The 12,500-nt window shown below is 43.8% G+C and overlaps 1 protein-coding gene across 1 annotated transcript in view; it reads right to left on the bottom strand.

Annotated features, from left to right (window-relative positions):
- cntnap5b (contactin associated protein family member 5b) overlaps positions 1-12,500 on the bottom strand; it is a gene marked incomplete at its 3' end in the record, with an annotated part of 61,556 nt that overhangs the window by 18,649 nt on the left and 30,407 nt on the right. The window contains exons 8-10 of the mRNA XM_080835407.1: positions 7,734-7,998; positions 5,776-5,919; positions 5,055-5,226 (exon numbers count right to left, since the gene is read on the bottom strand). Of these exons, the coding sequence (XP_080691533.1) occupies positions 5,055-5,226; positions 5,776-5,919; positions 7,734-7,998 (581 nt within the window). The remainder of the gene's footprint in view (positions 1-5,054; positions 5,227-5,775; positions 5,920-7,733; positions 7,999-12,500) is intronic.

The following is a 12,500-nucleotide window of genomic DNA, read 5'->3' as shown; positions in this document are numbered from 1 at the left end:
TTATCTTAAAAATGTCCTTATGGCCAAACCAGTAGAGGATTAATCAATCCTACTGTAATGTATTTATTTGGGGCAAGGGATGTGTAGAGAGACATTATTGCTCCAAAGCAATGGTCTTAAAAAATACATCAAATCCTTTCAGAGTGCTCCAGAGAAAGGCATATAAAATAAAAAAGAATATATGATCACAGCCACACTTTTCAACACATCTTCGGTGTAAGAGTCCAAGTGTACTGTAAGGTTATTATAAACTCTTTATTTTGTAAAAAAAAGAAAGACGGCCCTGACATTTGATGTCATTTTGACTATTTCTGCGTTTCCGCAAATTTAACTTTTTCCACGTTAAATTCAGAATGTCTGAGGCCCATGCAAGCTCTTACCAACTCGCTAAATCCATTCATTACATTGTAATGAGGAGCATAGTTACACTGCGACATGCAGTATTCAAACTAAAGTTTTGCAGTTTTACATTTGCTGATCTTGTCGTCTGGCACCGCCTGAAAATACAAAATGGACACTCCAAGTTAGCCTCAGCAATGTTCTCCTGGGTTATTATTGAGCCAGTTCTCAGCGCAGACGTCTCCAAAGAGGCTCAGGGGATGGCAGACACCTTCGTCTCCCATAAATGGGACAGGCTGCCTGTGTGAGAAATGCTATTCACCTTCATGGTAAAGTCAGCTCCTTCAGAACTCCCATTACCGCCGGGATGTGTACGCTTATTCATGACTTTGCCATACCGTTATTCGATTATTTCAGACCATAAAGGCTAATCTTGTTTCCTGGGGGGCATTTGCTCCGACTCGACGCTACAGTGTTAGCTGCAAAAACGCTCTATTAATTTAGCAATAATGGGATTTGTGGCTTGGCGAAGTACAGCCAAGCCTCAAGAGAGACTGTTATTCTAATCCAAACCTGCCCACACAGTGAACTGAAGACTGGGTATGACAGCAATGGAGTGACAGAAAGAGAGAGAAGAGAGGGGGAGAGAGAGAGAGAGAGAGAAGAGAGGGAGAGAGAGAGAGAGAGAGGGAGAGAGAAGAAGAGAGAGAGGGAGAGAGAGAGAGAAAGCCTCTGTCACACAGTCTGTAATGACAAAAATATCTCACGTCAGTGGCGACAATAAAACGAAAACGAGGAAGAAAAATCGGGACAGTTGGACCCAAATCTTCAACGCATGAAAGTGTGGTGTGCGGGGGACTGTGAGCAAATCTTGCATAAGCACGCTTTAATACCTTAGCAAGCTGATAGGGGCTTTAATGGATATCCAATGCAGAATAAAGAGGGAGAGAGGGAAAAAATACCTTAAATGGATGATCTGACACAGTGTTAAATCCTTAATACAAAAATGTATATATTTTGCAATTGTAAAATGTCAGTGATAAGACATGTCATTATGTTGAGGCTTTTGCTTGGGTGCGGGAAGTAGATTCGCAGAGGGAAGAAAAAAAAATAATTAAAAGAAGAAAGGGAAAAGGAAATGATCAAAGCTACTGCTGGAGAGGGAGAGAGAGATAGAGAAGCAGTCTGGAGAGGGAGACAGAGAGAGAGGGAGAGAGAAGCAGTCCGGATAGGGAGAGAGAGAGAGAGGGAGAGAGAGAGAGGGAGAGAGAAGCAGTCTGGAGAGAGAGGGAGAGAGAGAGAGGGAGAGAGAAGCAGTCTGGAGGGAGAAAGGGAGAGACAGAGAATCTGGACTCTTTCACTAAAATGAGTCAGAGGCACCTCAGTGAACCCAGTTCTTCATTTCTCCTTCTTTTTCTCACTTTCTCTTGATCTCTATCCCTCTGTCTCTCTCTGCTTCTGTGACCTACCCATCTACATTAATATTACACACAAGAAAGAAGCACACAAAAACAAATCCCTGTGAAGGACTGCCTACGACTCTAAATTTGTACTTTGTACAAAAAACATAACTTATATCAACTAGCCTAACATCTCACCGAATAGAAATCTTACTAGGAGGGAAGACCTGCTGATACATCACTCAATGTCATTTTTCTGGCTGCAGTATAGACTGTGATGAAGGTCCCTGCCCGTATGGATCCCCTTATAGCTAGAGTGCCTCTCAAGACAGATAGTTCATGGTTCAGGTTCTCAAACAAGATCCAGCAGGGAACCAGCCTAAGCAAAAAAAGAAACGGCACCAGATCAAAACAGCTTCTTGTCAGCGAACCGGTCTCGCTCGAATGAGACGGCCCTTGAGTCCTCACAGCATGGAACGGATCATCACAAGGGCAAAGCATTGTGGGTCTCATTCGCCGGTCAAGATGGCCCCCATGTCAGTCTTCTGTCCTTAAATGCTCCTGACACATGGAGTCACTTCAAATATCCTTTGACAAGGACACATTTGACCCCAGAATCATGGAAAGCGTCCTGGAACAACTTTATTGTCATTATTTCTCCGCACGGGCCTGGCTCCAATGCACAGCACAGCATGAGGGTGGGGGCTGCCAAAAATCCGAGCCCCCGGAATAATTTGTCCCTATTCTGGGGCTGCCAGTACCGATTTGCCCCGGTGCCATGTGCGTGTGTTTTTGTGTGTGTGTGTGTGTGTTTGTGCCTTCAGCCTTCAGCAGCAAACGGAGTGAAAAATGTGTCGTGGCCGTGCCAGCGTCAGGCAGCTGTGATTAGAGTGACGCGTTTGAGAATTCATGGTCTGTCCCCCTCAACTCCACACACACACACACACACACACACACACACTTTGCCCCCCCCCCCCCCCCCATCGTAAGCCCAGACTATGGAGGACAGGAGGTGAGGTGCAGGGTGTGAAAAAGGAAAGAAAAAAACTCTCCATGATGTCTCATCCGCTTTGCCCATCAATCTTTGTGAAAGGTAATGCTTTGGGCAAACCAGGACGGATGGTGGGGGGGGGCATTACACAATGTGCCAGTACACACACACAAGTACAGAAAACTATTCACACACACACCTACACTCACACAAACACACACAAATATGCACAAGTACATATCACACACAAACGTAAACACACACACACACACACACACACACACACAAACACAGACACACACACACACGCAAACACACAGACTCTCGTGGACTGCAATGGCTTAAGAACACATACACACAAACAGAAGTCATTCGAAAAAACTGAGAGTGCTTAGCTGAACAGTTAGCTTGATTCAGTTTCTTCACTGCTGATTTATTTCTCTTTATGCTCCGTCTACCTGCCGCTCAAATCAACATGGCCATGCAACACAACAAGTGTTTGGCCTTGAGATTAGAACACTGAACCATTTGAACACAGCCCACATGTTTAGAAAAACATCACCAATAGAAACAGAATCAAACTGCATTGAATGTTAGCATTGCAGCAAAATCAATTTGACAGCAACATGCATATATACATAAAATATATATATGTATATACAGCCGCGGAAAAAATTAAGAGACCACTTCAAAATTATCAGTTTCTCTGGTTTTACTGTTTATTGGTATGTGTTAAAGTAAAATGTACATTTTAGTTTTATTCTATAACCTACTGGCAACATTCCTACCAAATTTCAAATAAAAATATTGTCATTTAGATCATTTATTTGCAGAAAAATGACAATTGGTCAAAATAGCAAAAAAGATGCAGTGTCTTCAGATCTCGAATAATGCAAAGAAAACAAGCTCATATTCATTTTTAAACTACACAATACTAATGCTTTAACTTAGGAAGAGTTCAGAAATCAATATTTGGTGGAATAACCTTGATTTAAAATCACAACTTTCATGTGTCTTGGCATGCTCTCCACCAGTCTTTCACATTGCCGTTGGGTGACTTTATGCTACTCCTGGCGCAAGAATTTAAGCAGCTCGGCTTCTTTTCATGGCCTGTGACCATCCATCTTCCTCTTGATCACATTTCAGAGTTTTTTTTATGGGATTCAGGTCTCGAAATTGGGCTGGCCATGACAGGGTCCTGATCTGGTGATACTCCATCCACACCTTTACTGGCCTGGCTGTGTGGCATGGAGCATTGCCCTGCTGGAAAAAAACACTTCTCAGAGTTGGGGAACATTGTCAGAGCAAAAGGAAGCAAGTTTTTCTTCCGGGACAACGTTGTACTTTGCCTGGCTGAGGTTTGTAAAAGACCATTTTGAACCAAAGCCGACTGGAGGGTCTCCTAGTTCGGCTTCTCTGATGAGTCCAATTTCACAGTAGGTGCAAGACTCTGTGGCTTGTAGGCCTCTCCAGGTCTCCGTCTAACCATCAGACGACCATGTGTTGGGCAAAGCTGAAAATTGGACTCATCAGAGAAGACGAAGCAGGGCAATGCTCCATGCCACACAGCCAGGCCAGTAAAGGTGTGGATGGAGTATCACCAGATCAGGACCCTGTCATGGCCAGCCCAATTTCGAGACCTGAATCCCATAAAAAAAACTCTGAAATGTGATCAAGAGGAAGATGGATGGTCACAGGCCATGAAAAGAAGCCGAGCTGCTTGAATTCTTGCGCCAGGAGTAGCATAAAGTCACCCAACGGCAATGTGAAAGACTGGTGGAGAGCATGCCAAGACACATGAAAGTTGTGATTTTAAATCAAGGTTATTCCACCAAATATTGATTTCTGAACTCTTCCTAAGTTAAAGCATTAGTATTGTGTAGTTTAAAAATGAATATGAGCTTGTTTTCTTTGCATTATTCGAGATCTGAAGACACTGCATCTTTTTTGCTATTTTGACCAATTGTCATTTTTCTGCAAATAAATGATCTAAATGACAATATTTTTATTTGAAATTTGGTAGGAATGTTGCCAGTAGGTTATAGAATAAAACTAAAATGTACATTTTACTTTAACACATACCAATAAATAGTAAAACCAGAGAAACTGATAATTTTGAAGTGGTCTCTTAATTTTTTCCGCGGCTGTATATATATATATCACAAAGACAACCTTGGCTGACACAACATCAGAGACTAATTGCATGTCTTTCACTTTATCATCTACAGCTAGGGTTAGCAGGTCATTTCTACAGCTGAAAAGCTAAAGAAATGGCAAGTATTCAGTAGTAACAATGCTAATAAGGTAAGGTTTTGTAAGTGTACCTGTCACGGATTCCACAGAAGTCGAACTGAAGCTGGCTGTAATTACCCACGAGGCCTTGCTGTACGTGGAGCATGTTCATTGGCTGGTTGTTGATAGTAATTGATCGCAAACAGCCTTGAAAGGCCATGGTTGGATTCCTGCAGTTCTCCCTGGTGAGAGTAGGTGGACAGCCTGGTGCGGAGAGATAAATATTTCATATCATATCCGAAAATTAAAGCAAGAGACTCAAGCACACCTGTGCCATCGCAGTCATCAGACATTCACCATAAACAAGGTTATAAAATCTTTGACGCTGCCTCAGACGGGCAGTCAATAAAAATGGGTACGAAAAAAAAGCTGTTGCAGCCATGTTGAATATAAGTCCCTTTTTACACAGATGACCAAGTAGAACCAAACTATTCAATATTCAAACTATTCAATTCAACTATATCAGCAAACTATTATAATACAAATAATAATAATACTTTATTTATATAGCACCTTTCATGCAAAAGAATGCAGCTCAAAGTGCTATTAGATGAGAGTTTGTCTCAGTTAACAAGTTTACTCAAAGTTTTTGCACCACTGTCGGTTTCAGTTTCAGCTTCATTTGATAACCAGTAAATCCACAAACAGCTGGATCTAAATATTATCACAAAATGGCAGAAGAGTTCAAACAAAAGGAACACTGCTGGTGTTAGCTGACTCTGCGTTAAGATAGAAGCACAGAGAATGCGGTACCTCCGAATAAGATGCTGTCCCCCGGCTCTGCTGGGTCTCGAAGCTCCATGGTGGAGGCGGGGTCGCTGTCCAATGTTAGGGACACCTGAAGTCCTCGCATGCTGATACTGATGGTGTGCCATTGGCCATCGCTTAGACTTTGACCTGCAAACCCAAAAACTGTTTTCAATACTCACCAAACCAATTCTATACTGTCCACTTTCTAAACATTTAGGAACATCCTGTTTCAACATACAAAACCACTTTGGAGCTGAAAACAAAATATAAAGAAATAATTTGTCTATGTCATTCACACTTGTGAAAAAGGCAACTGTGCGTGGATGTGTGTCTGGACCACGGATATGTAGACTAACTGTTCATGAAAAATAAATTCTGTGACTTTGAAGCCCGAGAAGGGAAAGACTATCGTTGATCTGACTCTGACATAAGCCTACATGACGTTGATGGACAGCCGAGTAGAAACATGTTTATGACAGGAACATCAGTCCGGGTAAGCGTGCCACTGTTCCGCGTGTACGCCCACTGGCTTGCATGAAGGTCTCCACTCCCACCCCGCCTCAGAGACTAAGCGATGTTTGCTCACGCGTCCCTGGTCCCATTTGTTTGTGCACAGTGAGTGAGCTGGAATGAAGGTCCTCCAGTGTATTTCCGTAACCTTTCCTTAACTCATCTGCAGATCTCAAATTGATTTCCCCTGCCAGCGAACGCTCCCGCATAACAGCCTGATAACATCATCACCTTTGTGTAACTCTGATACAGGGGTGAGCCATAGAGCTCTTATCCTCCATCTCATATGCTGTGCATACCATGCACCGTATATATCTGTGTTGCTGTGTTGTCTGTGATATAAAGATGACGTGCAGTTTAGCTTTCTTAACACGCACGTCTTCTGAGATAGCTTTCAATGTACTCAAGCTATACTTCAGCAACATGAAAAGGCCTCACGGACATCCTTAGTCAAAATACTTCAATTCCCAGTGTCAGTCCTTGTCAGTCTCACTAGCTGACTTGATTGAATATTACGATCTAGTCTTCCCAGAGGAGGCAGAATACACTGATGCACTGTCAAGCATTGACAAGCTTGTGAGGATGGATAACTGGATGCTGCTTATAAACTAAATATCACTGTAATGTTATACTTCAGGAAAGTGAGACGCTGTCACAGCAATGTGACTTTGAGTCTGATTCCTAATTCAATTGGAAATCTGACTGAATGTTTTCATCCCGCACACATAATTACACTAGGCCATTTACAGCCATTTGCAGTACACTAAAGTATGTTTTCCTCAAACCCTTGCCCTGACAATTACCTTGCCGAATCACTTTCTAAGCCAATAGATAAACACACAACAGCCTCATCTCCACTCTTATCTACTTATGTGAGTCAACTGTCAGTCTCTCATGACAAACACGACAAGAAAGGTGAACCCTTCATCGCGAACCCTCATTAAAGAGGCTGATATTGTGTGTGTGTGTGTGTGTGTGTGTGTGTGTGTGTTTGACTCAATTGTCATTTCTCATCCTCATTTCTCATTCCCTGGCGTTCTCCACATGTTTATACACAGGAACAAGGCCAACCCTCCATCAGGCCGCTGATGTACTTTACGTGTCTGCATTTCCTAATATTTGCTCCTAAATTCTCAATCCTCCCCATCTGTTCTTTTTGTCCTCTACACACACACACACACACACACACACACACACACACACACACACACACACACACACACACACACACACACACACACACACAAACACACACACACACGTCCTGAAGGAAGAGCGATTGTGTGTGTGAGAGCCCGAGCCGGGTCGGGCATGGGTGTGTTTCTAACCGATGGCGATGTCAGACCTCTGCAGGGGCGAGCGGTGGTGTGTGAGTGTGTGTGTGTGTGTGTGTGTGTGTGTGTGTGTGTGAGAGAGCCCGAGCCAGGTTGGGCATGGGTGTGTTTCCTTACCGATGGCGATGTCAGACCTCTGCAGAGGCGAGCGGTGGTGTGTGAGGCGGAGCTGGCCGGCGGTGAGCAGCAGCACCAGGCGCTCGGGCGCACGCGCCAGTCGGGCCGACAGCAGCAGGGCCTCGCGGTTCCAGGTGCGGAACTGGAAGCGCACGGACAGGCCGTCCATCAGCGGCTCCAGTGGGAGCGCCAGGAAGCTGCCACTCGCGCTCAGGAAGGTGCTGGACACCAGCTGTGACTCCGAGCACACAAAGGTCACGTTGCCCTGGAACAACGCAATGGGAGAGGAAGAGAACGAAACAAAGCGGGAAAAGAGAAAGAAAGGGGGGAAATGGAGGAGAGGAAGAGAGAGAGAAAGATGTTACTACTGCCGAGCCTAGCAATTCTCCCTTGCAACACGGCCTACCTCCCGCGCAGAGCAGTCACGAGAGTCCATGGGTAGCATTTTTTGAAAAGGGGCGATCAGCATTTTGCGATTTGTTTTCCAACTGAGTCAGCCGAGTGTGTGATTACGATGAATCTTCCCAGTTGTCTTCCCTCTTTTGGAGTTAAAGGCTGTCCCTGAGCTGCTTTCATGCAGAATGCCAGGCATAGTGATGAACACCATTTCAACCAAAAGGATGAAACTGACACGCAGCACAAAGTCTAAACTGAGGCGTCTGTGTGTGTGTGTGTGTGTGTGTGTGTGTGTGTGTGTGTGTGTGTGTGTGTGTGTGTGTGTGTGTGTGTGTGTGTGTGTGTGTGTGTGCATGTGCGAGTGCCTGTGACTATGTGCGTGTGCCTGTGTGTTTGTATGTGTGTGTGTGTGTGTGTGTTTGTTTTACGCTATTAAATCCAGTAACTGACAATCTTATGCTTCCTTTCTTGATATAAGAATAAGTATAATAAGGAAACAATCAGAGGCAATCCATTGAACATTCTGCAGCCAAGCTAATGTTAGGTCATCGCAAACATATACTGTACATTTAAAAATATGATAAAATACCTCATCCGCCCCCCCTGAAAAAAAACCCTAAGAGTCTTAATGTTCAGCAATAGACAATAGAAATAGTTCAAATATGAATAAAGTTACTCAAGATTGCAATAAAAGGTGAAGTTTCTGACAAAGAAGGAGCGAGAAGCCGTGGTTTAAAACCGAAGAACGAGAAGAAAGCAATCATTTTGCAACCTCCCACATCTTTCATTTGAGAACAATACACAGGAGAAGTTCACTCCAGCAGAAATAAGATTAATTAGATGAATTGCAATTAGAGCACATACTAATTGACTTGAGGACATCCTGTCCATCTTCATTATACAATTTAATCAACTCTTAGCACACACAATACACACATATATAATTCAATAATAATAGATAAAAGAATAACATGTTATTGTTCAATTTTGTGATGTTAGGCTACAGCTTTGTGTGTATGTCAGCAAGAGAGAAAGTGTGCGCAAAACGCATGGTGTCCCGTGGGCTGTTCAGCATCTGCGTTCCTGGTGTGGCGGAAAACAAAATATTTTTTAATGCTTCAAAAAAGACAAATCACTGTCAGGTCAGCAAATATTGGTGTGTGTAGAGTAAGCTTATCGTGTCTTGCAAAGCATAAATGAACATGTGTTCTGCCAGAAAACCGGAATCGATGATTTCAAGTGAGAATCGGTTAAATTTTTCCCGGTCTTTCAGGACTTCTGGGATGCATTCGGTTAATTATTACACATAAGGTTAAGATCAGGGTTTTACAAAAAACTAACATACCCAAAACCTTCCAGAACATAATCAAGGACATTACACAAGTCATATATGGAGGCCAGCTCACTCACCCAATTCAACCGGTACTAAAACCAGCTGTCCATTAATCCGCCCTAAATCATTGGTTGAAGTGCCCGGGTGTGTGGAGATGTCTGGAAATCCAGGGGATGAGGGATTAATCAAAACCACGCTCTCACACACCATGCGTTCCCATGCTGGTCGGGACTGGAGGCAGCAGAAGCAACAGATGGTACCAGGCCAAAAGCCCCCCCCCCCCTTTTGAGCATGGCCTCTCTCTGATCATGACATTAAAGGGACGACAGTGGTACAGGAGGTAGAGAAGTCGTTTAGTAATCAGAAATTTGCCAGTTCGATTCCCTGTCGAAGCGTCCTTGAGTAAGACATTGAACCCCCAATTGCTCCTGATGTGTAGTGTGCCATCAGTGTAAATGTAAATGTAAATACATCATTGTAAGTCGTTTTGGATAAAAGCGTCTGCAAAAATGACAAAATGTTAAAGTGTATGCGCGCCATGTAACATAATGCTACCTTGGACACTGATTTAATGTAGCAGGAGAATGGGAAGAACGAGTACGAGAGCTAACTACTGAAAACTGCGCGAGGCTACTTCTAATTGATTAATCACCATAACCCACCATAATGAAAACACAGGCCCTACGAGAAATCGCTCTCGCCCAAGGACAGTATATTTTTGCTGTGTTTATCTACCCAAATGTACTCTAACTGTACTGCATAATTTATTTTTTTCTCATTCACTTTTTATTTCCATAATCACAGACATACAACCAACCACATCAGGAAACATGTTATATAGATACTAACTGGACAGCGCTAATCCAATCTGATTCAGCACTGGACAGCGCTACTCCTACAGCGCCAATCCCGCCTGATTCAGGACTTGACAGCGGCAACCCCACCTGATTCAGCCCTAGACAGTGCCAATCCTGCCTTATCCAGCACTGGACAGCACCAACCCCGCCTAGTTCAGCACGGGACAGCACCAATCCCACCTGATTCAGCACAGGACAATGCAAATCCCGCCCGATTCAGCACTGGACAGCACCAATCCCACCTGATTCAGCACTGGACAGCACCAACCCCACCTGATTCAGCACAGGACAGCACCAATATCGCCTGATGCAGATCAAAGGCGCTGCTCCTGATCCTTACTGGACAGCACTACTCCTACAGGGGAAACCTTGTCCTTGGCTGATCACAGCATCTCACAAATATGACCCTGCACAAAGTTCAAAATGAAAGCTTTCCGACTGGCTCTGGCCACTAAAGCCAACTTGTCCATTTAGTTTCCGTCGAAACATGAACTGAAGGGTGGACAAATACACAAACTATTCAGGATTCACTATTCACACAGGCTTAAAATGGAAACAGAAATACAAACTAGAACATTCCAAAATGTAACACAACTAAACACTAACATTCTTGCTACATTCACACAGCACTTTGGGATCACTACATCATACACACACATACCTATACACAAGCTACCTTCTGCACGCTACAGTACGCAAAGGTATGAAAATTGTTAGTCGTTATGCGACTTTATTTTCAATAATATCAACGATAGATCGACTAGTGACTAGCATGAGTTTCAAGGAATTTGTTGTTTTCACGGCAGAATTCTGTACCCGCTGGTCACTAGTTGGCAGAGATACATCCCACTTGTTTTTAGCATGTTTGAACATTCTAGTTTAACTGCACTACAAAATCCCAGTTGGCCTTACCTATGAAATGTTTTGCATGTAAAAGCAGAGCCAGAGACAGGCCAGAGACAGGCCAGAGACAGGCCAGAGACAGGGATGCCTCACAGTCCTCACTCCACACCCTACATTTTAACGCTCAATCAGGTGTGTTATCATGAAAGAAAGTTAGGCAGAGGTTGTGTTAAAACTCTCTCTGACTCTCTCTCTCGCTCTCTCTCTCTCTGATGTGTGTGTGTGTGTGTTTCGGGTGTGCCCCTGTTAAATTACATCTAATGTCCCCAGCACTTTTCACACCAACCTGATGCCCTTGAATGAATGGCTGCCCCGCTTTAAAGGGACATTACATTGCGGCCTACGATGGCATTGCAGCACTTACCATTCATGGGCACCGAAACATTTCACTATTTTGATGACAATGAAACCATTCAAACGGTGAAATGGTTTCCTCTTCTGTTTGAGAACCGGGTTACACCTGACTATGCCATAAATCACCCCCCTAACACCTCTGATATTGTGTTGATTAACGAATCCAACAAAGCAGTCATAATTCTGAAAACTAGCTGCCACTTTGACGCTTATATGGACATTTGCTATGCTATGCATCAAATCTGGCCAAATACTGAGAGATCGAGCAGGAGCAAGACACACGTTTTCTTTGTCCTCAAGCCTTTTATGATGCAGTCTCTGATTATGCCTGCAGGATCTTTCACGACTCTTGCATTTTACAATCCCAGCCCCCGTGCAATGCCTTTAACGCCTGCGTACACATGTCCTCAATCTTTAGGAGAGTTGGACATACAGTTTTGTGGACGAAAGAAGGCCAATCAACTCACAAAGCCCTGCTTGGCGTCAGCACACACACACACACACAACACACACACACACACACACACACACACACACACACACACACACACACACACACACACACACACACACTCTCATCATCTGGAAACATAGCTGTCAACTTAACCTCTGCTGTGCATATTATGGTCTGGCTCCTCGCTGCTGCTAGAACCTTTAAAAAAAAGATGTGGTCATAGTGTGATGATATGTATCCTACCTGTCAATCCAAATTAATACTTCATATGTGTGGTGTGTGTGTGTTTGCATGTGAGTGTGAGTGTGTGTGTGTGTGTGTGTGTGTGTGTGTCTGTGTCTGAGTGTGTGCATGCTGTTTTTTTTCTTTCATGCTGGTGACTCCTACATAAACATTTTGACAGGTCCAAGGCCTGTACGTTCACACGGGACCATTAAGGATCAGTGGAAATGTCAGGAGTCAGATCCTGA

Source organism: Sprattus sprattus (genome assembly GCF_963457725.1).
Source record: "Sprattus sprattus genome assembly, chromosome: 3".
Taxonomy (NCBI): domain Eukaryota; kingdom Metazoa; phylum Chordata; class Actinopteri; order Clupeiformes; family Clupeidae; genus Sprattus; species Sprattus sprattus.
This window is presented reverse-complemented; position numbering and strand designations above follow the sequence as displayed.